General features: G+C 35.2%; 2 protein-coding genes across 2 annotated transcripts in view; one reads left to right on the forward strand and one right to left on the reverse strand.

Annotated features, from left to right (window-relative positions):
* LOC113239124 overlaps nt 1–16008 on the reverse strand; it is a 20708-nt gene extending 4700 nt beyond the window's left edge. The window contains exons 1-6 of the mRNA XM_026475990.1: nt 14505–16008; nt 13492–13695; nt 12614–12882; nt 11652–11849; nt 11443–11504; nt 5369–5567 (exon numbers count right to left, since the gene is read on the reverse strand). Coding sequence (XP_026331775.1) covers nt 5369–5567; nt 11443–11504; nt 11652–11849; nt 12614–12882; nt 13492–13695; nt 14505–16008 — 2436 coding nt within the window. The remainder of the gene's footprint in view (nt 1–5368; nt 5568–11442; nt 11505–11651; nt 11850–12613; nt 12883–13491; nt 13696–14504) is intronic.
* An 862-nt stretch (nt 16009–16870) lies between these two features.
* LOC113239127 lies at nt 16871–21478 on the forward strand. Its single transcript, XM_026475993.1, has 6 exons — nt 16871–16929; nt 17340–17551; nt 18855–18907; nt 19131–19229; nt 20256–20356; nt 21299–21478. Exons 1-6 carry the CDS (start codon nt 16871–16873, stop codon nt 21399–21401), a joined length of 627 nt encoding a protein of 208 aa, XP_026331778.1. The 3' UTR covers nt 21402–21478.
* Nucleotides 21479–25610: the final 4132 nt, after the last annotated feature.

Genomic DNA, 25610 nt, shown 5'->3' on the forward strand with positions numbered 1-25610 from the left:
AAAGCAATTTTGAGATAATACTATGTCAGTTGTCATGTGCGAATTGTTTGTGGCTTATGAAGTTTTGCATGGCACTATATAGCCGATTTTATTATTTATTTTTTATATTATAAACGATCTCGGTGACATAACGGTTTGCACTGTGAGCGCTGGATGAAGCCGGCCCGGGTTTAATTCCTGGTAAGGTCATTGAGGGAAATGAACTGTAGAAACATTTGTTTCTGATCTGGGTGTTTCCGGTCAAACCCCGGAGTAAATTCCGTTGCTCTGGTATTCATAGTTCAGAGAATTTCCTAACTCGAGACCAGGTAATTGGTGTGATTGCCTGTCGAATTTTTTTTTTTTGGCAGCTCGGAACTTAGCCAAGCTGACTTTCAGCGCATATTTCCGACGTGTATTCCAGCGTGCAGATATAAGGGCACACATGGCACGTACCTATTCGTTACGCTGAAAAATTCCATCGTTTGAATATCACCCCAGTGACGCCAAGAATAAATAAATATTAGACAACATTACCTACGTTGCTCTGATCCCAAAGTAAGTAGCTAAAGCACTTGTGTTATGGAAATCGGAAACAACGACGGCACCACGAACACCCAGACAATATTATGTAGAAAAGTTAGTTTCAACACTGACCCAGCCGGGGATCGAACCCGGCACCTCAGAGATGGCGTCATCATGAAAACCGGGGTGATAGCCTGTCGACTACAGAGGCCGTCATAATATTAATAAAAGTACAGTTTTTAATAAATAATTGTCTAAATACGTAGCTCCCTTTCTCTAGTGCCAGAATAGTAATTGTATAGTAGAGAGCACGTCAACCTTTAACAGTGTGGACCGTTCTTGTCGCAACCGACATAAACTTGAATTTAAATCATAAATATCGATAGGAAATGAAACTCTTTTTCCGAATTTAAATCGCGTATATTTGTTTTTCAGTCAACCGTGATCATGGGATCTGTAAAGGGCTCGAAATGTCGGTTTGTTTGAAAAAATAAATATACGCGATTTAAATCCCGAAAAATAGTTTCCTATGTGTAACAATCGCGAAAACCTAAGAACTTAAATATCGAGTTTAAAAAAAATATAACATCAAGTGACGGGACGAACAAGTCGTGCGTCTGATGGTAAGCTACACGCCTGTCCATAACAGCTGCAGTGCCCCTCGGAGCTTTAAATCGCAAAGATTTGAGGGGCACTGCCACTGCGCCCATCACCCTAAGAAGGAAGTTGATAAGACTCGTGTGCCTGTAATTTCACCAGCATCCTTATCCTTCAAAACAGGAACGCATTAATGCTGACATTACAGCTTGGCGGCAGAAATAGACAAGGTGGCAGTACTTCCCTGGACGATTTCTTTCACAAGGAGCACTACTGCTGTTGTTAGGTTTTCAATGTGTAACAATGTTCAAAGCGCTATTTAATATAAGCTAATAATTGCACTTTTTCATTAGGTATTAATATCGATATATTATATTTTTCATCGACTGGTCTGGTAATCTTTGGGGGAGGCCTATGTTTAGCAGTGGACGTCTTTCGGCTGATATAATGATGATACAAATTGAACGACTTTTGAAAATGACTTTTTTACTTACTTTGTTTCACTTTCGAAATACGAAAGAATCTCCTCTCTTTATCCTCGTTACATGACGATAACAGCCGTACAGAGCATAATTCACGACCATTATAAATAGTAACGTACAATGATGTTATATATTAACTTACAAGTTTCGTAATGAATAAATGAAAACTATATTCAAATATTAAAGCCATCTTAGCGTGAAAAGGCTCGCCGAAGGCCTTGTTGTCGTTCAGTCGATGTGACCGTCAATGTGCGAGGCGTGGGGCGGTATCTAAAGCTATGGAGTGGCGGAGAGTATCCATTCCGTTACTTTTTTGTTCTCTGCCTAAAAAAGGGTTTTTCTTTGAAAAATGTCAATTACGCTGATTTTGCGTAGCAATGAAACTGAAACTAAGTAAGATAAAAAAACGCGTATAGGGTCTTTTAAATCTAGTTTCTCTGATCCCAGTCATGTTAATAACTTAATTTAGCTAAAAATGTCGATAATGTTGGTTGTGATAAGGGCCCTGCCCTGTTGTTTTTAACTGCCGAAGTAACTGCCTTTAGTGCCCCTTTCATAAAAAAAGACAAAACCTTAAACCTATTGAATAATTAAAATTACATCATACATTGCGTCAATTCGAAAGGAGATACAAGCTAGGGCAGTAAAAATTTGTCACCGTCTAGTCGTGATACAAAGAAGTTTTTTTATAATTATAATTTAGCCTTGGTTAGAGTTAGCTTGAACAGACCACAAAGAATTAAGAAACTGGAAATGTAACGTACATAATTAAAAAAAAAAAATCGTTTAAAAAAATGCAAACGCAGAAATTCGCCATTTTTTTCTAATACAGAGAAATGGTAAAAAATGACGTGTTTTTGTAATTAAGTTTTGACACGAAGTAATGTTTTAAAATATGTTAGGTTTTGAGTTTCTTAATGATTTATTTGCTATCTTTTTGAGTTGAGGGCTCTATAGCCAATGCTCAATAAATAAATAAATAGTATTTAGTTTTTTATACAAGAAATTTAGATAATATCTAAATCTAATATTTGCCTCTGTAAGTTTAAAAAAAGGGCACTGATTATTTTCACTGTTCTAATTAAGAATGAAATCTATACCTTCTGACTATAAAAAGATGGATACATACGTGGATATTATTTATGTATAAATTAAAAACAATAAGCAATTGATTTTTTTGTAATCATCGAAATTACGCAACAAACCCATTATGTTAGTAATTCTAAATCAATCAACAAGGTTTGTTTGGATAACATTTAGTTATGAATACAAAAAGCTTCTATTGTACTACTACTAATTACCGTCTGAAGAATTTCCAAAGTCTTTCGTGTTTAAATAAAAATTCCACGGCTTTTCAAGACATTATCATTGACCTACCAACAAATGTTACTAAAAATTGGATCTAAAGGTAAACATCACATAGTAAAACGTAAAAAATCATCATCATGAAATCATTACATGTGTCTAGGCTAGGTCCCTCTACGGAGACAGTTTAGGGCATAGTGTTCATAAGTTTTTAAAAGGATTGCGAAACTTCTTCGACATTTAAGTTTCATCACAATGTCCTTCTTTACCTTTAGCGACAGGTGTTGTTAAAGTGATAAGTAGGTCATGTGTATAAGGATATACGTATACAACGCCTTACACATATCGACAGTGGAAATTTGAAATGTATGGGCATTATCCCTTACAACAAAATGTCCTTCTTGACATAATGTCCCTTACGATTTATAGGATATAAAAGTAATAATTTTATATAAAAATAAAGATGACAGTACATTAGTAGGAGCACGAGGACATATCTATCCTTTTGGTCCTACTAGTAGGAGCAGGACGTATTAGTCCTCGTGCTCCTACTAGAAGGAGCACCCAATAGGAGCATGAGGAAACGGTCATAATTTTGTTAATGTATTGAATTTTAAAATGTCGTAAGGGACATTTGTCGTAAGGAAAATGTGCCTTACAACATTTCAAATTTCTAGAAGTTTTTTATCTGATGTACCTTTTGTATATTCTACATATATACAAAACATATATGTTTAATATTATCCAAAAGAAAGACCATAAATATCTATTTAAATGACAGAGACAAAAATTTACCTATACATAAAGGTACCGTTAAAGGCTTCTTTAGGTCACAAGTCTCTACAACTTTGACTACTTGGTTTGTATAACCAAAAAAGAAAAAAAATGCATTAAGTACATTATATGTGTTTTACTTTACATTTCACTCTTTCGTAACATGACAATGTTAATATTGGTGCTTTTCCATCAGTGAGGCGAGACGAGAATTGTAACATATTTAATACTTAATAATAATGATTAAATATGTTAAGGGAAGAAGATTCAGATGAAGCCGTTCATAATAAGTCTTTAATCGTACGTACCTCATCGTTGCAGTTATATTAACTTTATGTAGGCAGCTATAAGGTTCAATATTACACCAACAAATATTTCAATTTTCGTCTCGCACATCCTTGTCAATGCATCGAACATGTACTAGGAGACATTTGAAATTTGCCATACAAATTTTAATACTTGTCTTGCCTCGTCGGTGGAAAAGCACCTTTTGTAGTTTACTAGGGTACCACCGCCCGTATAAATTATGACAACAAATTATCTACAAAACGTACTTTGGCAGGTATTGAAATTATTAAATGATTATCACTAGTATCAGGTTTCTTACTACGGTATGACTTCTGACTACGGCAGATGTCATCTGCCGCCGTCCAGTCAACCCGTGACCATGGAGCGTGCAACCGTTCCGAAATATCGGGAAAATAAAAAGAAGTCATACCGTGGTAAGAAACCTTATACTTGTGATAATAATTTAGTGAATAACCACGAAAGTCTTAAAATCTATATATTGAAATTATTTCTTGGGCATTCATTACGTTATTTGTATATTGCAATCACTAAGAGTGACTGATAGAGTACCTAGTCGCGAACAAACGTTTATAGAACATACGTATATCGACATAGCCGTAGAACAAAGATCAATATGCAACTGCTTGTTGTCAGGACGTAATACATTTCGTTCGTTCTTCAGTTCGGTCAGATCGACCGTTGTTTGATTTTATATTTCCGAAACGAAATAAGAATATACGAATTCTCAAAACACCTTTACATAAGCCTTAATTTGAATAACGAAATTATTATCATAACGTACTTATTCTCTTTTCGCTATATAGTCACATCAGACTCTGTTCTTCGGTCGAGTCGATATGTGTATATTCGTCAAAATTTCCTATTGAAAATTTAACGTTCCCATCGGATTTCATTTTGCGCTATCGAGGTGACAGTGTGTATAGTACTACAACGTGCGAACCACAAACTGTTTCATATAAAATTTTAAAACTCAACAGTGTTGAACTTGTTTTGATATGCGGTGTGTAATAAACTTTACCTTCAAATTACAAAAGAGTTTATTAATTAAAAGTAAAAACAAGCAATGAACAGTTTGCAAAATACATAATTCCATGTCAGCTGTAGGTACGTTACCAGTCACCGTGCAATGGAAACAATAATTACACCTCACAATCACAACGCAAATCAAGGCAATACGGCATAACATTTCTAGATCACATTATAATTTTTTCTCCATTATTAATCTTTTAATAGAAACACAAATAACTTCTCACTCAGCACTTTTTGGCGCCAAAAAAGGCGTTATATTTCCCGAAAACTTGTCGCTAGGTACAGCACTTTCACTGGTAAACATGGCGCGTGAACACATTTCCCGCGTTTTTTTGGCGCGTAATTATCTCGATTTTTCAGGTACCTACCGACAGGTGTTGCATAGTGCGTCGGCGGCCGATCGCAGGCAAGCACGTAATGATTGGGCGAAGGAAGCGCCACTCACTTATATAGCGTTGGTAATGGCTTTCGGGACGTGAACTTTCTCTGCCAATGTCGTTATCATCTAATACTTCTACCCCCAGGCGTCTACCTGCACTAGACCGTGGAATGAACGCCACTGATGTTCTAGAAAAATCTATTTATCCCGCCCAAATGAGACCTACATATAGATGTATTGTTAAAATGTTTTACAAGACATTGTGGTACGTATAGCGTAAAAATACAAAATAGCTATCTACAGGGTGTAATCGTTAAGTGCGCCCAGGCGGTTATTCCGTGAATCTATAAAAGATATCAAGAACATTCAAACTGATATCGAAAGTACCTTATTTAATGAGTAAAACGACGGTACAGAGGCTGAGGAACAAGTGATTTGAATACAAAATTTTGTACCTACTTAAAAATAAACATCACTGGCTCTCTAGAAGCATCTAATTCATCCAGAAAAGGGTTCTAAAAAATCTGAGACGTGTCTGTCGCGCAAAATTGACAAATCATAGACCATCCCAGTGTTAATATGTGATTATTATAATCAATGAGAAGCACGGTGTCCAGTTCACAATAAAATATAGCATTTTCTGAATAAATTTTGGTAATAAGTCAAAAAAGAACTATTTTGTGTTGAGCCATTATTCTTGAAAAGCAGCAATTCGTTTTTATTCAATCAAAAGATAGTTCTATTACTTTTTTATAGCAGTTTTATTATCTAATGGCCGGGAAATACTTAGACGAAGTTATTTTATTTTTATTTATTTATTTAAATATACACCATCAATTTAGCACAAAACAATCTTAGAAATAAATACATACGTTCATAACACATACCTATATAATAATACATACATACACCGTCTCTCTCATCTGTTCAAGTGGGCATACCTATCCGAGATTAGTTCGCCCACTAGATAAAATAAAAGATTTGGCAATAGGGACCCTAGGCACTCTACGAGAACGTTTAAGTTGATGAGGGCCAGTGCCTCTGCTATTTAGATTAAATGATGGAAAAAGTTAATGAGTCACACTAACAGAGATGACGATCCACAGATGTCATAAAACAAAAATAGTATTTTAATTACATATTTATTTACCATCTGCGTATTGTCATCGCTCAAATACGAGTACAATCGTTATATTAATTTGTATTACATATAGACACATAATTCTGATATGAATATGACGCAAGTTCATATTTTTCGCATTTCAATTGCTAATTTTGACATAATATAAAAAAATTATTGTTGTGTACCGTAGGGACCCTATATTTTATATTTATTCCAATTGTTTGTTTATACTTCATATTTCTCTGTCTTACTAATGTCGTTACCAAATTTCCTTTTCACCTCACCAGTTCAAAGGCTTTCTTTCTTATTAGAAATCTACGCGCAAAAGCGTTTTTTGCACGCAAGCGAGGAAAAGGTTTTTGAATTTCGAACTTGACGATGGACTGTGGTGCACCCTTAGACTATGGAAACCATTTTTTCCATCCTCTAAGGGTGCAACTAACTTTTTCTTTCGATGAAAAAAAAGTTAATGGATACGTTCAACTACGCAATTTGTCGTTACTTATTTATGTAATATAAGTCCGTTTGTATATTTTATTCTTATTGTTGTTGACAGTCAATTGACAGCGATAACTAAAATAAATTCAATAATCACTTAATCATACAAAATAAATATTAGCAAGAATAAAAATTGATGAGGTATAAATTCAGAACGCATCCCAAGATAATTTTTTTCTTATAATTAAAAAATAACTTCACCTGTTCAAAGGTTCACCTGTTTTTCTTTCATCCACCATTTTCCTCGCTATAGTGAGATGAAAAGTTGTGTGTTTCGCTCGGCATTCATGTTGTTTTGCATCTCGTGCTTTGAAACCCTCGCTACGCTCAGGAATCTATTTTTGAACCCCGAGCGAAGATCTTAGCCTCTTCGCTAGCTCAGGATTCAATGCAAGTACTCGCGTCAAACTACAACTTTGCAGCCTTGCATATCAAATAAATATTACCACCCTCCCTCTGCATAACATAATATAATAATTAACACAAGCGCAACTAGTCACAGACACCACTATCAAAAATACACCAGCACGTGTTTCGCCTCTATAATAGTTGTTGATTGTTCGATATTCAGTCAAAGAAAATTTTAGAAAGGTACTTTTTACACACATTTTTACTAGTGTCCAAAACACTACAAAAATAAAAACTAATTTAATACGTTCCAATTTCAAACATTTTTAAGGAGTCATCACACGTATCAACATCTAAGTACTTTAAGAGCCAGTCGCAAAAATAATGATAGTGATAAGGGCGAAACGCTCGACTTTTTCGCTGTTATTCCGTGGACATAAATTCAATTCTTTATTTCGGACAAAACATCCATATAGTGTTAGTATCAAAATATTTACAAACTATTAATATTAATCATCTAAACATTTACATGCATCCGTACCTATTGATATAATAATATGCCCCATCGTTCCTCTCGGTCACTGTATGAAGAAGACCATCCCGCACCCTACGCATTAGGGACGCTACCTGCTTCCGCAAAATGGCGTCCACACGCGCCTCGGTAAACATTCCCGAAGCGTTACAGTAGCGCGGCAACCCGAACAACATTCTGAGAGCGTCATGTGCAAACCTGCGGGCCAGCATATTACACCTTACTGCCAATGCCCTGTGCTCCATGTCAATGTCCATAATAAATCTTCTTCTGACTCGCTCAAGCAGATTCTACATTAACAAGTGTGGTGACTACCTTACATACATCTTAATCACGCTTGTTTCCTATCAGGGTAGGCAGAGACCTTGCTACGCTCCTGACATACCTCCTTCACCTCCTCGACTCCTATTAGTCTCTTCATACATTCCCGTTTATTCTTGGTACTTTTCACCTGGCCAGGTTAAAGGCCTTTATAGCCGGTGACTCTCTTATCAACGCGACGGCATCGGCACCATCAAATAATCATGTATAGAAAAAGCTGCAACTTTACAGGATTAAAAACTTAAGAAATAATATTACTCATTGGTGATTGTATATACTTAAATACAATGTATGACCAAATTAAAGATAAAAAAAACAATACAGCAATGTATGATAAATCTTTCATAGATTTGTCATAGATGGCGCTACTACTAAAAAGTCGTTGAAAAACCAAATACAAAGACACGACCCAAGCACATAGAAAAATTCGTGAGGTCCGTTGGTTCGTTATATGGCTTAGATGGTATAGCGTCTGGCACGGTATGCAAGAAGACGTCGGTCCGAACCCGTACGGATCGAAGGAATTTTTTCTGAGTGTTCGATCTTTGTATTGATAATTATAACAAACTAGTGGAGTAATTTCACGAAAATAAGTGAATATCAATTCAATAAAAATTTAATTAATATAGCAATATGTATAGTTTATCAGAAATGAATAAAACCCTTTTAAATTTTTATTCTAGTACTAAATTACTTTGGCGGCTGTTCGCTTGTATTGTGGACACTATTATTCATGGGAAAAGTTATATATTTATTTTAAAATGTAACTTAATATTACTCTGCATTATTTATGATATTAAGATTTGTCAGTTCAAATATTATATAGTTACATGGTTATTGTAGTTGGTAATTGGTAGTAAATTTTAAAAGTGCAAAAATGCATTATCATTTTAAAGATTCCCACGAACAATATTACAAAGTTAGTTTGTTATAAACATGCAAGAGTAGATAGTATGCAAAATACATACTTGCAATATTCGTGCGAGATTGTTGATTTTATTTTCCGTAGAATAAACATTGGAGACCATAAATTATAAAATTAATTGGTAAATAAATCTGAAAAAAAAAACTATCAGGTATATTTTGGGCAGGAAAATAAAAAAATGCGGTAAAAGGTTTGACGTTTATTCGGTGGGGCCGACAGTCACTAAATCAGTCTCTCCCTTCAAGTTTTTTGCGTATAGGACTGGCAGTTGACCATAAACATAAGTATATCTACAGAGTAAAATTCAGATCACGTTTATTTACAAATAGGTGTTTTTTGGCGCACTCACTGAACATACTACGCGTGACCAGTGTGATATCCTTCAATATAATAATTTATAATTGTATATGATATAGCAGTGATTTGAAAGTCGATGTACTGAAAATTCGTAACTTAACAGGTTTCTGTCTTTTAACGTCGTAAACATAGTAATTATAAATAGTATATACTTCCAGAACACCATTATTTTAAGGTTATGTGGGTACCTACTAAGTTTGGTAATATCATAATATTATGGACAAGTGTGATGGCTCACACTTGAAAACACAAGCAAAAAAAATGTAAATAAATATAAACAATATAAATATAAGATAAATATGTTTTAAACAGGGTTATTGATTGTCTCTGAAAAGATTGTTTTTTTTAATTTCGTACTTGTGTGGAAATAATTAAGATTAAACGCTTTACAAAAAAAGCTATTTAGTATAGAACAGAAACAATAATAACAGTATTATATTGTTTAATTTAAATACCAACTTAACTATAATAGTACGCACACTGTTTAGTACATCTTTAATTGGAAAGAAACAATATATATATGTAAACATGATTAAGATAAATTAAAATGCTTTAAAATAATTACAACATGCCAAAAACGGAAAAACAAAGCAATAACATTTTCATACAAATCAGTTACCCAACACTGAAAGGTGGCGCGAAGTAACGGCATCGCGCGTGCTTCCATATTTCCTTCCGTACATATTAGGAAAAGTAAGAAATAGTAAATAATTATGCAACCATGTAAACATTTAAGAATGCACGCTAATGTCTAGCGCATCCAGCGTGCAATATACACATCATGCTATAATCAGTCAGTAGGCTAAAGCAGTCATCCGTAAACATTTATTTTATTAAATATTTCCTATTAGGTACATACATGTATTAACTATACAGGGTATAATCGTCGAGTTTGCCCGGACGATTATACCGTAAATATAGGAGATATAAAAAACATTGATATCGAAAGTGTAATAAGTGTGTAAAGTACCTAATGAGTAAAACCACATCAATAACTTTTAAAATAAAACTAGAATTATTCAAAATTTTAACGTTAAACGCTCCCGTACATTTAATATGACATTCGTAGAGAGGCTTCAATTGACCCACTTTATGAGGTAACATTAAGTTTACTAATAATGAAATTGCTAGAAATTAAGTTATATAATCATGTAATATGTATATAATGTACTACTATCTTTTAATTGAATAAAAACAAAGTAATGTTTATTTTTAAGTATACCTAAGAACAAAATTTTGTATACAAAGCAAAGTTATTTTCGCGCCCGCGCTTGCCCATCTCTGGTGTCGACGAGTTAACTTTGTATGGCGAAATTATTGATTTTTGGATTACTTACACTGTTTTATATGGGGTACAAATCTTATACAACTATACTATCTATAATTTAGTTACCTCGCATTGTCGCTAGATGGCATTGAGGTCGAAGCAAAAAGTGTTCACACAAAGTGTTGACATCAGGCATAGCATTAAAGTACTGAATGAGAGATGGAATCAGCTAAGGTCCTCAGCTACACTATTTCGCTTCCGGATGAGCTTCCATTGTGGGACTTCAGGGACTTGCTAGTTATTATTATTTCCACGGCGGCCACTAGCTGGCTTGGGCCAGTGTCAATTTCAGTCAGTTAGTTTAATTAAGAACGCCAACGTTCGCAAGGTATTTTTTTAATTTTGGAAGAACCAGTCTGCTGAAATACCTAAAAAAATATATGGCGCTACGGCTAAAAAGTCGTTGAAAAAACCAAATGTAAAGATCCGACAACAAGAACATAGAAAAATTCGTGAGGTCCGCTGTGTTTGTGTGGTGTGTGAGGTTCGTGAGGTTTGTTCCGTGGCTTATTTGGCATAGCGTCTGCCACGATTTGCTAGAAGACGTCTATTCCAACCCGGCCGGATCGAAGGAACTTTTTCTAAGCGGTCGATCTTTGTATTAATAATTACCTAAAAAATGTCCACATTACCTGCTTCCACTTGTAGGACCGTTTTCGTAGTTCTCTTCATAGCCGTAGACCATCTCCTGTGACTGTAAAAGTTGCCATAAACTTTACTTTTTACCTACCTCGTGTCGTTAGTTGTGTCCAGTTTGTCCCTTCTGACGTTACAATTTAATTTTATTATAAGGGAACTAAATGAGACGTTATACATGCTACCAAAATCATTGTATTTCCTTAAAAATTTCCAATCTGTACTTATCGTCAGGGAATCTCATTTTGATAATTTGCCGAATCTCTTCACAAGTGTACGCCTGTAAGTGATCCTTGTTCTTATTCCATAGTTCTGGTATTTCAAGCAGTTGTGCCTTCAACAGTAGCGGCATTTTTGTGAATTTCGTCCACACGCTTATCCGCGATTCGAAATTTATTGGTTCCTAAAATGTAAAATAGTACTTTTAGAACAGTATACGGCCTTTATTAATAAACAGCTTCTAAACCCGGTATCAAATGCATATTGGGTGGAGCGTCATTCGGACTTCTAGATGCATTTCAGGTTTTCCTGTATTAATAGAGTATAAATACAAACTTCTATATATACATAGAAGTAATAGGTTCGCAAATCTGACGGGTTGCAAACGACGAAACATTTTATGCCTGACTGAACTTTTTATGAGATGAAGTTTACAGTGTAGAGGAATTTCTTTTAAAGAAATCTGCTTCTTTTTCTACATATTGGCTTAGTTTGCCGCTTAGTTTTGACTTCTTTATTTACTTTTATTGTCAAGAAAATGTAGTAGAAATAAAGGTTATTTTATTTTTATCTATTTACTTTCATTGAATATCATTATGCTTTTACTACCATGATATTCATAATTTTTTTGTGAAAATAATTCACTAGTTTGATAATGTTATTGATAAAAAGCAAAATTCTTTCGATCCTACTGGACGCGAATTAGTGTCTATCGCCTCAACGTGGCTACCGCTTTTATAATGGCTTTAGCCTTTGGCCGACTGAGCTGCGGATCCAGTGGGATTGAAGGAATTTTCCGTTGTGTTGTGATCCATGTCGCGTTGGCGGTCCCAACGAAGCGAAACACGCACCATTTTTTTCGCTCTTATTCCGATAAGTACCACACTTAAACAGCGTGAGTGCGTTTTTCAAAGTTTTTTATGTTTGTTAAAACCAAAAATGACATACCTCAAACAAGGTAATAATGTCAGAAACAACATCTTCCAGCGTCACTGCGATCATATAAACCAAGTGTTCTTCCATCGGGCGTGCATCCACGAATACACGATCCAAAATTGCTTGGCACAATGTCTGAACTAAAGTACATATCGACAACTCATACATTTTTATTGGGAGTATTTTGTGCCAATTGGTTTTTAGGTCTTTTAGTAAATTGAGGGCTTTATTAATCGCTGTGTCGAATTCTTCGTAAGATTCCTGAGTCCATGTTGTCGAATCTGTAAAGGAAACAGTAAACATAACATTAACTTATGAAAAGATCAGATAAAAAGTAAGAATTAGACTGGAGTTGAGCGGATTGATTGTGAATGACGGAAGCACTGATGTACGTCAGGCATGTAGCAAGTAGGAGTCTGTAGTTTTTTAACTAACTATTCTGTTAGGAGAAAGGTGTGATATATAGGATTCCATTTGCTGATAGGCAACTTATTTCGTTACAGCGAAAGGTGAGCGATTCCACCGATTGATAAGAACAACGACAAAAATCATCTGTTACATACATCAACAAAATATATGATATGATTTAAAGGGATCCAAATACTACATTGATGTTAATGATGGGTAGAATAAGTCCCCTTCAGATGCAAGGCAATTAAGTTAACAATAGTATTACAATAATGTGCCAATGAACATGTCAATCACTTGGGTTCGAATTAGGAAATTCCCTGTACTGTGATTACTAGAGCAACAAAATTTACTCGAGGGCGCTGTCCAGAACACACAAACACAGACTAATTTAGAAAGATTTGCTTTCCAAATTGTTCCTGCAGGGAATTGAGCCCAGGACTTCGTTATTTAGCATCCATCGTCAATATGTGTACCCATACCTTTAGCCTCAATATCTTGTAATATAAAATTCTTCTGATTTTGTAGATAGAGGGACATTTTTTCCAAACCCAATACTCTCAAATCTTGGATGCTCTCTAGCAGGGTTGTGGTCAGTTGGTCGGCCAGCTCAGCTGGGAGGATAGCCTTCCAAGGTGGTCCGAGCAAACCATGGGCTAGGTAGAAACAGTTGTTGAAGAATAGAGCTGGGGAAAAACAGATTAAATAGATAAGTAAGATTTGCAGGGTTTAAAAAAAATAAAAGTATTTTTTAAAAAGCCATCATTAAAATAAATGAGACTATTACTACTTTAATTGAACCTATTTACTTGTTGGGGCAGTTTGTACAATATATTTGTTGTAGAATGTCATCTCCTAACATTGTTCAGTCAGCAGTTTTATTACATTTGCCCACATTATTTTCTGTTTGTAAAAAAAGTTGTTATAATTTTGAGTTTTTGACAGTCAAGTCGTCTGTTTTCGAAATCAGGAAGTCTGCTTAGTATCCAATGAGATGGATGCCATATTATTTTTGCTTTTTGGCTTATATTTTTACGTATCGATATTCTAACAGAAAAAAAACTAAAAAGGAAACTATATGTATATTTTTTCAAATCAAATCAAATGCATTTATTTTACTTTCTATGGTTATTTTATGTGTACACATTCTGTAGCATCTATACTGTTACAGTAAAGGGCAGCATAAGTTCTGAATAAAAAGTTTAAAAAAAATTACACTAGATGTCACTAGTGATGATGAACGCTGAAAGCCAGTACAAACCTCTATAACAAAAATGCATAGGAGAATTTCGACAGGTCGGTGACATGACCTGTGGCTCAGTTGGCAAGAGAAATGCTATGGTGCAACAAGTCCACTTGGTTCGAAGAACTTTTTCTATGTGTTCAATTTTTGTATTAATAATCATAACAAAGCTAGTGGAATTATTTCAAAAAATAAATCTCAATAATATATCTGACTAAACCATCATAATAATAAATAAAAAAAGGAGCTCACCAATATCTGAAGGAATGCACTCTACATTAACTTTAAATGTTTTAGGTACCACACACTGGTACATAACAGCTATATCTCTGATGTACGAAACCAGAAGTTTCCTGTAGTTCTCCGGTAATTTCACACTTTCTTCCAAATGCTCAACAATCATTGTCATTATTTTTTTCACATTCTCCGATATTACACATTTTGGCAGGAAGATTGGATTGTTTAAGTCCCAGAACATGTCTTTATTAGAAAAATCAAGTATGGATTCATTTTCATTCTCTATTTGATGCACACCTACAGTAATAGTGCCATGTGAAAGACTCACGTTTAAGAGTTTGCGAGTATCTGACAGTAACATATCACATTTTTTGTTATATAAGACACATTCCGTGTCATTCACATATTTGTTCAACGGTGATTTTTCTGATTCAACAAATTTTAAATCTATTAGGAATTTGTTAAACGAATCTATTTCAATGACAATGTTTTTATAGTTTTGGTAGCTACTATCGCACGAGGGTAGGTTCAGTTTGACACAATCGTCAATTATTTTGTTAAAGAATTTCTCTCTGATAGATTCAGCAAATATTTCAATGAACTTTTTGCCATTATCAAATTGTGAGCCTAAAGTTGATTGCAAAAACTCAAATATGGCTGTGAGATTTAGAAATATTGTCTGATAGTTTGGTTTTTTATTGTCATTCAGGTTTATTCTGATGTTAAATATCAACGTTCCTGTATGTTCCTCTGTAAATATGTCACAGTTGTGTCTAATGACATTGTGAAGTAAATTATCTATGAAGAAATGTGAGAACAAACCTAACTCCGAGTTTAGTCGATCTGTAGCATGTAGGGTTTTTAATACTTTTTGTAAAAGAGGTGGATCACTTTGTTGTACTGATAGTGAGTAGGTCAGAGTATTGACTCCTTTTTTCTCTTCCCAGCTGAATAAATCCTCCCATTCGACACTCAAATGTGCAGAGTATAAAGCCAATTGATTCTCAGCCTGCGCTCTTAAATTTGCCACACCGTCAGCAACAATACCTTCGAATTTGACATGCTTTACTTTCTCTTGCATATTCTTCACCAGTAACATTGCTTCCATGTAACAGTATCTTCCAAATTGGTGATTAGCTTGCTCTAAAATCTTTTTACCTTCAACTACAATGCACAAATTTTCAAAAATAACGTAACATTTTTGAAGTTTTTCGAATAAATCACAGAACTTTTTGTCGGTATTCTCGAATTTTTCAGTGAATTTTCTCACTTCTTCCGTAATTTTATTGTATTCACAAACTATCATAGCTCTTCTATTCTTATAGTTTAAATATTCCAAACTCTTGGTAGGCTTAAAATGCACGTAACTGTCAGTAAAATTCTCTTGTAAAGCAGACGACAAATGTTGCAACCTTACTGTAAAATCTTGCATCTTCGGAAGTAATACATCCAGATGCTTTTTCAAATCTTCTGTACTCACTTTATCCACTTCTTGCAGAACTGCACTTAATAAACTCATTTTTGTTGATTTCAATATCTAAACAAACAAAAATCGAAATTCTTTTGTTTCGGTTAGCGATCCCGGAATTCAAAAATCAAAATTTAAAACCACAAAACGCTCGCTCCAATTGACAGATGACAGCTTGTCGTGTTTAATTTGTACACCAATATCCAATTAGGTGTTGTAATGTGAGATAGATAATAATGAATGTTGTCCGATTTTTTACACATACATAGCGACTTTATCGATGCAGAAAAGTTGGCATCGTTTTATTATTTCTTTACTTAACTAAAACAAAATATTCAAAACAAATACCTAATTAATACAGCTGCCATTTTTTATATGAGTATAAAAAACTCACAGAAAAATGGCAGTTTTTCGTAATTACAGTTTCTACATGACAACATTTTTAGTTTAGGTATAATATGTTTTGAGTTTCTTAATTATTTACGATTTATCAATTTAATGATTATTGATTGCATTATTAATAATTATATTTTTAGCTGATGGCCCTTAACCAATACTTAATCAATAAATAAATAAATAATTTGACCTATTAAACGACATTGAGGCAAATGGATCATAATAACAATATTTAATAATCCCTTCAATTTCAACGTGGTTGACAAATTAACACAGATCATCGGAAGCCGTTAAACTATTTAAATGTTGGCATTCAAGCCAGTCACTACAGATTTTTTTGTCTAAGTCCTAAGCCATATTATGGAAAGGCATCTTCTGTACCTATAGTGTTTATACTTACGTGCCGTAATTTGGTTGCTAAGAGTTGTTAAATCAATTATATCAAAAGGCCAAGGGCAGGGAGGGGCTACGCTAGTTAAAAGAGGGTAATTAAAGTATTTGCGAAACAAACTTCACCATGAACGACTGCGAAATAGACAATCTCAAGTCTGAACTGGAGCACGAGAGGACTTGTAGGTTAGTGTTAGTTTTAATTTGTGACAATCTCGTGGGTATTAGTCGTAGTTTTTTTATGTATTATTTTTTGTTACATGTTAGTTTTTTAATGTTACAATTATGTAAGACAAGCGATAAGTAAGTTTTAGTAAGTACCCAAAGTAAGTAGGTACATTAAATGTTTACTATTTTTTTTTCTGAGAGACAAAGTAAAGACGATGGAGCTCTTTCAGAACTTTTCTCTTTTCTTTCGTCTCTACAGAATAGAACGTTGATGCATTTTTACATTAATGTACATTAATGTATAATGTAGGGTGTATACACCCTACATAATCTTTCTACCTGACATGGGTGTGTAAACAAGCCATTGTGACACAGACTTTTTTTGTATTGTTTGCACCTTCTGACTTCTGTAAAATCATCATTACTAGGGAACAGGCGTCATGGCAGAACAGCGAGCTGGAGAAGCAGATCGTGTCAATGCAAGAAGAGCTCCGCAGAAGCGATTACCCGTGGGACAACGATCTCGACCTAGAGAGGGAAAGTGTCCGACATAAACACCTGCTTGATACAATCGAGCAGTTGAGGGAACAACTGCCCATATTGAAGGACAGGATTAAGAACGCTAAAGTCTGCGGCCCTGGTAATGTAACCTGAAATTTGTTGATATAATTAATAAGATTATCTTAGCCTCGTCCATAGTACCATAGTATATAGTAAAATGTTAGGACGCAAATATTCGCGTAACCTCAGCGCCCATTATGCACGAGGCGAAAGTTTTGTTTTTAAGAATTTTATTTACTAGGCAACAACATTTAAATTCCTGTGAATAATACAACCGCGCGGGCCGCGTTGACCAAAATCCATTCAGGCTCGCCCGCGTGCCCGAGACGCTCATTTATGTGAGAACGTAAATGCTGAACAAATAGAGCGTATTTTGCTATGACAGTTAGACGCACGCGGTCGCTGTGCGGCGGCAACGCGGACTCCGCTCGACGACTGCGCGGAATTGGTGTCGAATAGATGCGCCCTCAGGGTGCACTCGCGTTGCTTAGAGCGAGTCGTCACACGCGCCATCCATTACAGAATTAGAGCGGTCGCTCGGTATATAAAAATGACATCAAATTTATTGTTTATTGTTGTGTTTGTGGTAGTTTGAAAAATAGTGCTTCAATTTCAGAATTGTTCTGCTATTCATTTCTATTTCATAATCACACTCCACACTCAAGACGCCAAACCTTAGACTTTTTTAGCAGCAGTAAGAGCCCCTTGTGAAAGAGTTCGTCCAGACGGGACTTGTCGATTTATGTCTCAAGGTGTCAGACACAGTGCCACTCAGATCTTTGTGATTCAAAGCTCCGAGTAATACTGCAACTGTTATGGACAGGGGCTTCTCGCTTACACCATTTAACAAATATTGATTGTAAATGGCACGAGAATACTGTGAAGAACACTTTAATTTTTTCAAACGATGTTTAATGCATGTACGTACAGACAACTAAGTAACAATGTTACAACCCTACGCTCCGACTGAAGTGTAGGTATCGTGTCGAACAGGCGGGGTTGCCCTATTTGCTCTTATTTTATTAGTGCGGGCGAATTTGTAATATATACTTATAATGTTTTCCAATACTTTTTACTCCCACTAGCAAAAACTATGCGGAACTAATTTTTCCGCGACAAATTTCCACTAATAAACAACCTGGCGCAGACGTACCTATGTAACTTAGCATAGTTGCGAGTTATATTAGGGAATCATCACACTTATCGACACGGAATCGGCTTGACGCGGTCAAATTTGACCACACTTGTCACATTAAGCTGTACTAATAAAGCTTTTTTCAGGCCTGCTTGGTGCAATTACGTGTCGAGAAGTAATGTGACTAACCATATTAAAAGAAAATTTGAAACTTACGAAACTTTTATAATTGTTCTTTTACTTCCAGATTGCAAGTTGAAGCACGACGACCTGAACATAAATTTGGATATTTTGACCCCTGTAAGTTTTGTAGACCTTGATGCCACAGTTTAATAGTGTATTTCTTGAGTCTTACTTACTCTAAGAGAAATTAAATAGACTGTCTAAACTAGAGATAGAATAAAATTGGTCAATTTGTTTTAGGTGTGTGTTCACATAAATATTCGAACATCGAAATATTTCCGTTTTTTCTTTGTTATTCCTAATTTTTTTTAGATTAAAATGTTATGCTTCTAATTTGTAGGCCGAGTTGTTGCGGACAGTCAAGAGGTTTGAGAGACTCAAAACCGATCTAATAAGCACTCTGCGAAGCAAGGAATGGCGTTTGGATTCAGAATCAAAGGTCAGGAACTTAGGAACATGAAAGCTTATCAGTCATTTTACGGTTCAAAAATAACTGGTAATCGTTTAGGTATTTTATTCACTTCATACACACTTCGTCTTTGATACGGATGAAGGGTGGGAGAGCTAGTGTAATAATGGAACCAGTTGATAATGCATGTGCGGTATTCAGGATAATTCTCTTGTATATATACGATATTAAATGACTGAATGCAGCCGTTATCACTTTGCATCAGATCGATGGTTATTTATGGATTGGAATGATTAAAAAAAATACTATATTGGCGCAGAGTCTCAAATTCAGCTTTACAGCTCATTGTGAAAGAGTTCGTCCAGGGAAGTACTGCCACCTGCCTCCTTTATTTCAGCCGTCAAGCAGGAATGTGAGCATTACTGCGTTCCGGTTTAGAAGGGTAAGGGAGCTGGCGAAATTACGGGCACATAGGACTTGTCAACTATGTCTCAGGGTGACGGGCGCAGTGGCAGTGCCTCTGCTCCTTGCGATTTAAAGCTCTAAGGGCCACTGCAACTGTTACAGATAGGCGTGTAGCTTACAATCAAGTCACTTGATATTATAAAAAAAAAATTTAAACAAACTGAAGATGCAACAAGGGATGCCGAGCGGCGCCCCGTGCACTTTGCAAAATGCAACGTAATAATACTCTATGCTGAATAAAGTATACATTTCTTTGAAAGCAAAGTAACAAAAGAATAAAGCCACGTCGCGTGGCTGCACCAGTTTGAGGTGACCTTTATTGAAATTTAAAGGTAACCACTTTCTATATTTCTTTTAAAAATTCGCTACCTAGAAATAAGGATAGGTACTTATAGAAATACAAGTATCTGTATTCATTTGTATCGTACACGAGTATCGTGTTTCTATTCAATTATGATACGAATCCGATTCGAATAACTATAGTAATATTACTGTTAGTATATTGTTAGCAAGTTAGTATATTGGTTGGAGAAACGGCAGAGATTTGTTAATAAGCATTCCATGAAGTTTAATGTCAAACCCCATTTACAGCTGTTTGTCCGCGTCAATGACCAGAAGACGTATCTTCAGAACGAGTTGATGATCTGCCAGAATAACATCGCGCGGCTGCAAAGGAACAACTGTTACTGGCAGTGAGTACAGCAATACAAAAATATTGATTTACAGGCCATTTTTATAGGTACCTCCATCATAGGTGAAAGAATTCGTCCAGGGAAATATTGCTACCTTACTTATTTCTGCCGCCAAGCAGTTAGGTATGTCAGCATTACTGTGTTCCGGTTTTGAAGACTAAAGGTGCTGGCGAAATTACAGGCACATAAGACTTGTTAACTTATGTCTCAGGGTGACGGGTGTAGTCGCGGTACCCCACAGATCTTTGCGAATTTAAGTTCTGAGTGACACTGCAACTGTTATGGACAGGCGTGTAGCTTACCATCAGGCGCATAACATGTTCGTCCCGTCACTTGATATTATAAAAAAAGGTATAGTAAAGGCCATAGCATACTTGACCTTTTGGACTTTACTCTGTACGAGTCTTCAGTGAAATAGGGTTAGGTACCTATGTAATGCAAAATGGTCAATAAGTTACGGTCTTTTAATGCTCTGTATAGTTCTTTCAATGCAATTACGTAGGTTCTTGCTAATTTAGGAAACGAACTTTTTTACTTCAATCGAGGCGTAGGTACTTGGTAGTGACGCAAGAGTTAACTTAAATAGACAGATAGATAACTTGTTTATTTGCTGAATCACAGCACATTTAATCGCTATCTAATCCCCCGGTCGCCGTTTTCGGAGTGGGTCAGTAAGAGGATCGTCCTCTCTGAACGCAGCTTCCCGCAGCCTGTGATAGCACAGACTGCTCCGCGCCGCGCCGATTTGCACGGGCCCATACATTATGAGCCCGCGCCGGCACGAGCTCGCGCGGCGCGGCCCGTGATACCACGGACTTTCACACCAACGCTAGAGTTTCTTACTAATTCTTCTCAGGGGAATCTGTCTTACAAATGAACAGTATCTAGTGTTGATAAGTTTGGCGGGGAACTTGCTTTTGAATTTGACTTGCATTTTTGCAGAAACGGTATGCTGCGTAAGAACGACGAACGTGTGCTGGACCCTAGGCGTGCACCAATCAAGAAAATATTTGGCGACCGCCTCCCGCCAATCGCCACCAAATGATACCCGGGCTACTGCGGGTATTAGGCACTTGTTTTAATCCGACATAAAAAATGAATTCTCAATGACTATAATGGTTACCTATCACAAGTCCGAAATGACATTTTCCAGAAATAGCGTTTACTCGAATTTTCATAACCTCGAAAGTAATTTTGAAAGGAAAATGTTTTTTCTTTTAAACCTAACCGAACCTAATCGTGTCTTCGCGATAAACATCCAACATATCCTGAAAGTACAACGGTTTCGTTATAATTCGGTTTTCGGGGTAATGAAACCTCGAACAAACGTTATTTCGGCAAAAATAAATTCGAGTTTGTGGTAGGTTACCGACTATAATTTAGTATATTTATCGAGTTCTTAGGTTTTCGCTATTGTTACACGTTATAATAGTTATTTTTGACACAAGTGCGGAAAGTTAGTCATTATTCACGAGTCCCGAGGCTTAAGACTCGAGACAAGTGAAAATAACAAATCCACACGTGTACCAAACGACGTTGTTTAATACATTTGCGGAAAAACTACATTGAAAGTAAAATACAACAGTATTTAAAAAAACTCATATTTTAGTGGGGCGCGGGCGGCGCGCAGCTGTCTTGCGTAATACTTACCTCCGGTCATTGTTAATACTCAATCAGCCATCTTTATGGAAAATATTTTGGTATTTTTAAATGTAACCCGTTGTTTTATATGTATGCAATTTAAACAAATAAGATGTAATTTAAACAAATAAGATGTTTGTTAGTACATATAAATTTTAATGACGAATGATTTACGTCACAAAGCACATAAATATTAAATAAATATACAACCTCTTTAGTTCTATGTTTAAGACTTCAAACAACGGTAAATTAAAAAAAAATGGAAAAGTAAAAAGCACTAGTGCGAAAAATCCAACTTTTGCCACGATTTGTAGCGCAACTGTATACAAAAATATTTATTTCGGACCTGTTGGGGGTCTACTCCCGTTCTCCGTCTGAAATCCATCCGAAACAATTATACTGTCAACTTTCAAATAAATAATACTCGATCAAATTGAAAGACGTATGATACGAATGAAGCTTCATACTTGACATTGTTTTTTGATTTGGTCGAGTATTTATTACTTGGGTAATTTTCAGGTAAGTTTTTTGTACTAATTTTTGCTGACAATTTATTTTTATTTACATATTTATAGTATATCATCGTGAAGTATTATTTAATATTCGAGTGTGGTGCTCTGAAATATTGTTTAATATTTCACGATGGTATATTCGAGCAATTATATAATCAAAATTGTCAACAAAATTGAGTACAAAAAGCTTACCTGAAAATGACTGGCTTAAAGAATGGGAGTAGATCTCCTGGATCGTCTATATTTGTTTTTTCATACAAATCAACCTTTCGGACTCTTTACAGGTTGTCTTGGCTAACTGAGATGATATTAGCCACCATCATCATCATCACCAGTCTATAGTATGCAAGTAAAAAATGACAACCTCTGTGGTCGAATGGGTTGTACACCCGGGGTCGATCCCCGGTCAACACAAACGTTTCTATAATGTCTCACGTCTGCGTGTTCGTGGTATCGTCGTTGTTTTCGATTTCAACAACACAAGTGCTAATTGTCTAATATTTATTTATTGAAAAAACACCCTATTCTAAATTATAATTTAATATAAATAAAAAAATGAGGTACCTAAATTTATAATTTAAATAAATAATGACTGGTTTAAAGAGCCCGAAATGTTGTGTTGCTTTGTTTGAAAGAAAAACAAATATATGCAATTTAGTACTGAAAAAACTGTTTTATTCTAATAAAATTACATATTTAGCATATTACTCATAATATAGGTATTATTATAGAAAGATGTCTGACAAAACAAACTTATATAGTCTGACTTCTTCCTATTTAAATCGTAGCGTATTTACAAAAATAAGAATAATTTTAACATATTTATGACGCGAGGTGTAGATTCTCTAAATTCGGCGTGTACTTCTCTAGAGACTGCAGCTTTTTTTTTTTCAAAGCAAAACTAAAGACAGCCAGTGGCGTAGCGTCGATTTCTACCATCCGGAGCCAATTTTAAATAACGGCCCCCTCTATTTTCACGATTACAAAAGTTCGTTGAGCAGGCTCGGTTCGATTGTTCGATTGTGATTTTATGTTCGCCTACCGTCGTCGCCACCTTTGTGTTGTTCAGGATATTTTTTTCTAATTCAAAGTAAAAAAAATATATTTTTTATTACTTAGCCTCCACTGCACTCCCCACGCCATCGCCACGCCACTGCAGACAGCAAGTTACTAAGAGCGAGGAGTCTGGATGTAATAATAGTTTTTGTTTCCAGATCAAATGATTATCTACTTTATGTACGCTAATACGTAGTATCGTTTAGTATCGTTGTTATGCCGTTGACTTTTAAGGTTTAGTTGAATTATAAATCCATGTTGGTAGCTGTTCACATAATTAGGTTATTAACAGGTGTAACTCAGTGAATACAAGAATTAACCGGAATTTTTTAAGTACCTACTAACGTTTTACTTAAAAGTTTATACCACCTCAAACGGCTTTGGTTGCATCCGCATAACAGTGAAAACGTTGAATCAATCATTTTGGATATATAGTAAAATAATATGGAAATGAGAAAACACGATTTGAAAGTTGAAAACAAAAAATATTAAATGGTACCAATTACTTATTCTTTAGTAATAGTTACATAAATGTGGACAACTATACTGTTCATGTGTTACATTTTTTTAATTTTTAAATAGTGTTGTCTTATTTCAATCAATTTTGAATTACGACAGTTCTTGGTTTCATGTGTTCTATATGCAATTGAGTGTATCTTTGAATTTTAATAGTTTACATCTATTTACTCGATATTTTCATTTTAATAATACTCTCGTATGCACATTCTTTATTAACTAGTCAAAGGAAAAGCACAGGGTTCAGGTTGATGTTTATTTTATTAGACGTGTAAAGTCGGTAAGAATAGACAAAAAAGAACACGAATCCACCGTTTGTCAATGCGCGTCGGTAAAAAAGTCACAACACTAGTAATTATTTTATCGTGTAGACAAATTAGTATTTAGGTTTAAAATTACTAAGTAGTAACATTAATTTTGTAACAAATGCATTAATAACTTACTAATTGGGTAACAATTAAATAAACGTCGATTACACCAAAACAAGATTTTCAATATGTAACCATTACAGGCGTTTTGGTGCGTGCAAAAATGGACAGAAACGCATGAAGATAAGGTTGAATTTACTATATAACGAAATATTTCAAAATATCACTAACAAAAAAAAAACAGTAAATTTGACGCCTATAAAGGTTACCTTCCTCCTTTCCTAGTTTTAAAATAATCAGTTTTAAAATACTATTATTTATTAGCAGTAGATATTAATAATTACACAATAATAAAATCTTAAATAGTATTATTTTAAGAAGACTCTGTGTGTCATGCATGACGACCCGAAGAAGGTCATAGGGCCCTCACAGATGGCCCGATGAAGGTCGTAGGTCGTAGGTCGTGTTACGATCCGGTCGAAGTGTGTTGCTAGAGCTATAGTAATTGATCTAAGGTACAATAATTAGCCACTGCGTTATTGGGTAGCATCATTTCGCACGTTGTAATCAATACTGGAACTAAATGAAAAAATCAGCATTCAGGAAACGGCGTTCAAAAAGCTTTTAAAAATAAATTTAAAGTAAGTTTTTATTGAATTTATAATGGGAACTTTTGCCCCGGGCACGATACACCAAACACCAAATACAAAGATCCAACAACAAGCACATAGAAAAATTCGAGAGGTCCGCTGGTTCGTTCCGTGGCTTAATTGGCATAGCGTCTGCCACGGTTTCCTAGGAGACGTCGGTTCGAATCCGGCCCGGACCGAAGGAATTTTTTTTAAGTGTTCTATCTTTGTATTAATAATTACAACAAATAAGTTTAAATTTGATAAAACGACATTTTCGCTTAGTAACGGTATTCTTTGCACGTGCAATTTGATTTTAAGATATTTTAGGCTCTAGCCATCCACACAAGCAATGTTTACTCGAACTACTTACATAATCCAAAAAGATTACTTGTTTTACTTACTTATTTATTTATTGAAAACCAATAGCCTTAACCATTTAATAAAAACAGGGAAAGAAACTTAGAGACAATTACAGGTTTCCACCTATAATCTTCAGACAAATCAAACACGAGCATTAACCAAATGAACA

The sequence above is a fragment of the Hyposmocoma kahamanoa genome, unplaced genomic scaffold, assembly GCF_003589595.1.
Source record: "Hyposmocoma kahamanoa isolate Upper Pololo Valley unplaced genomic scaffold, ASM358959v1 99599, whole genome shotgun sequence".
NCBI lineage: Eukaryota > Metazoa > Arthropoda > Insecta > Lepidoptera > Cosmopterigidae > Hyposmocoma > Hyposmocoma kahamanoa.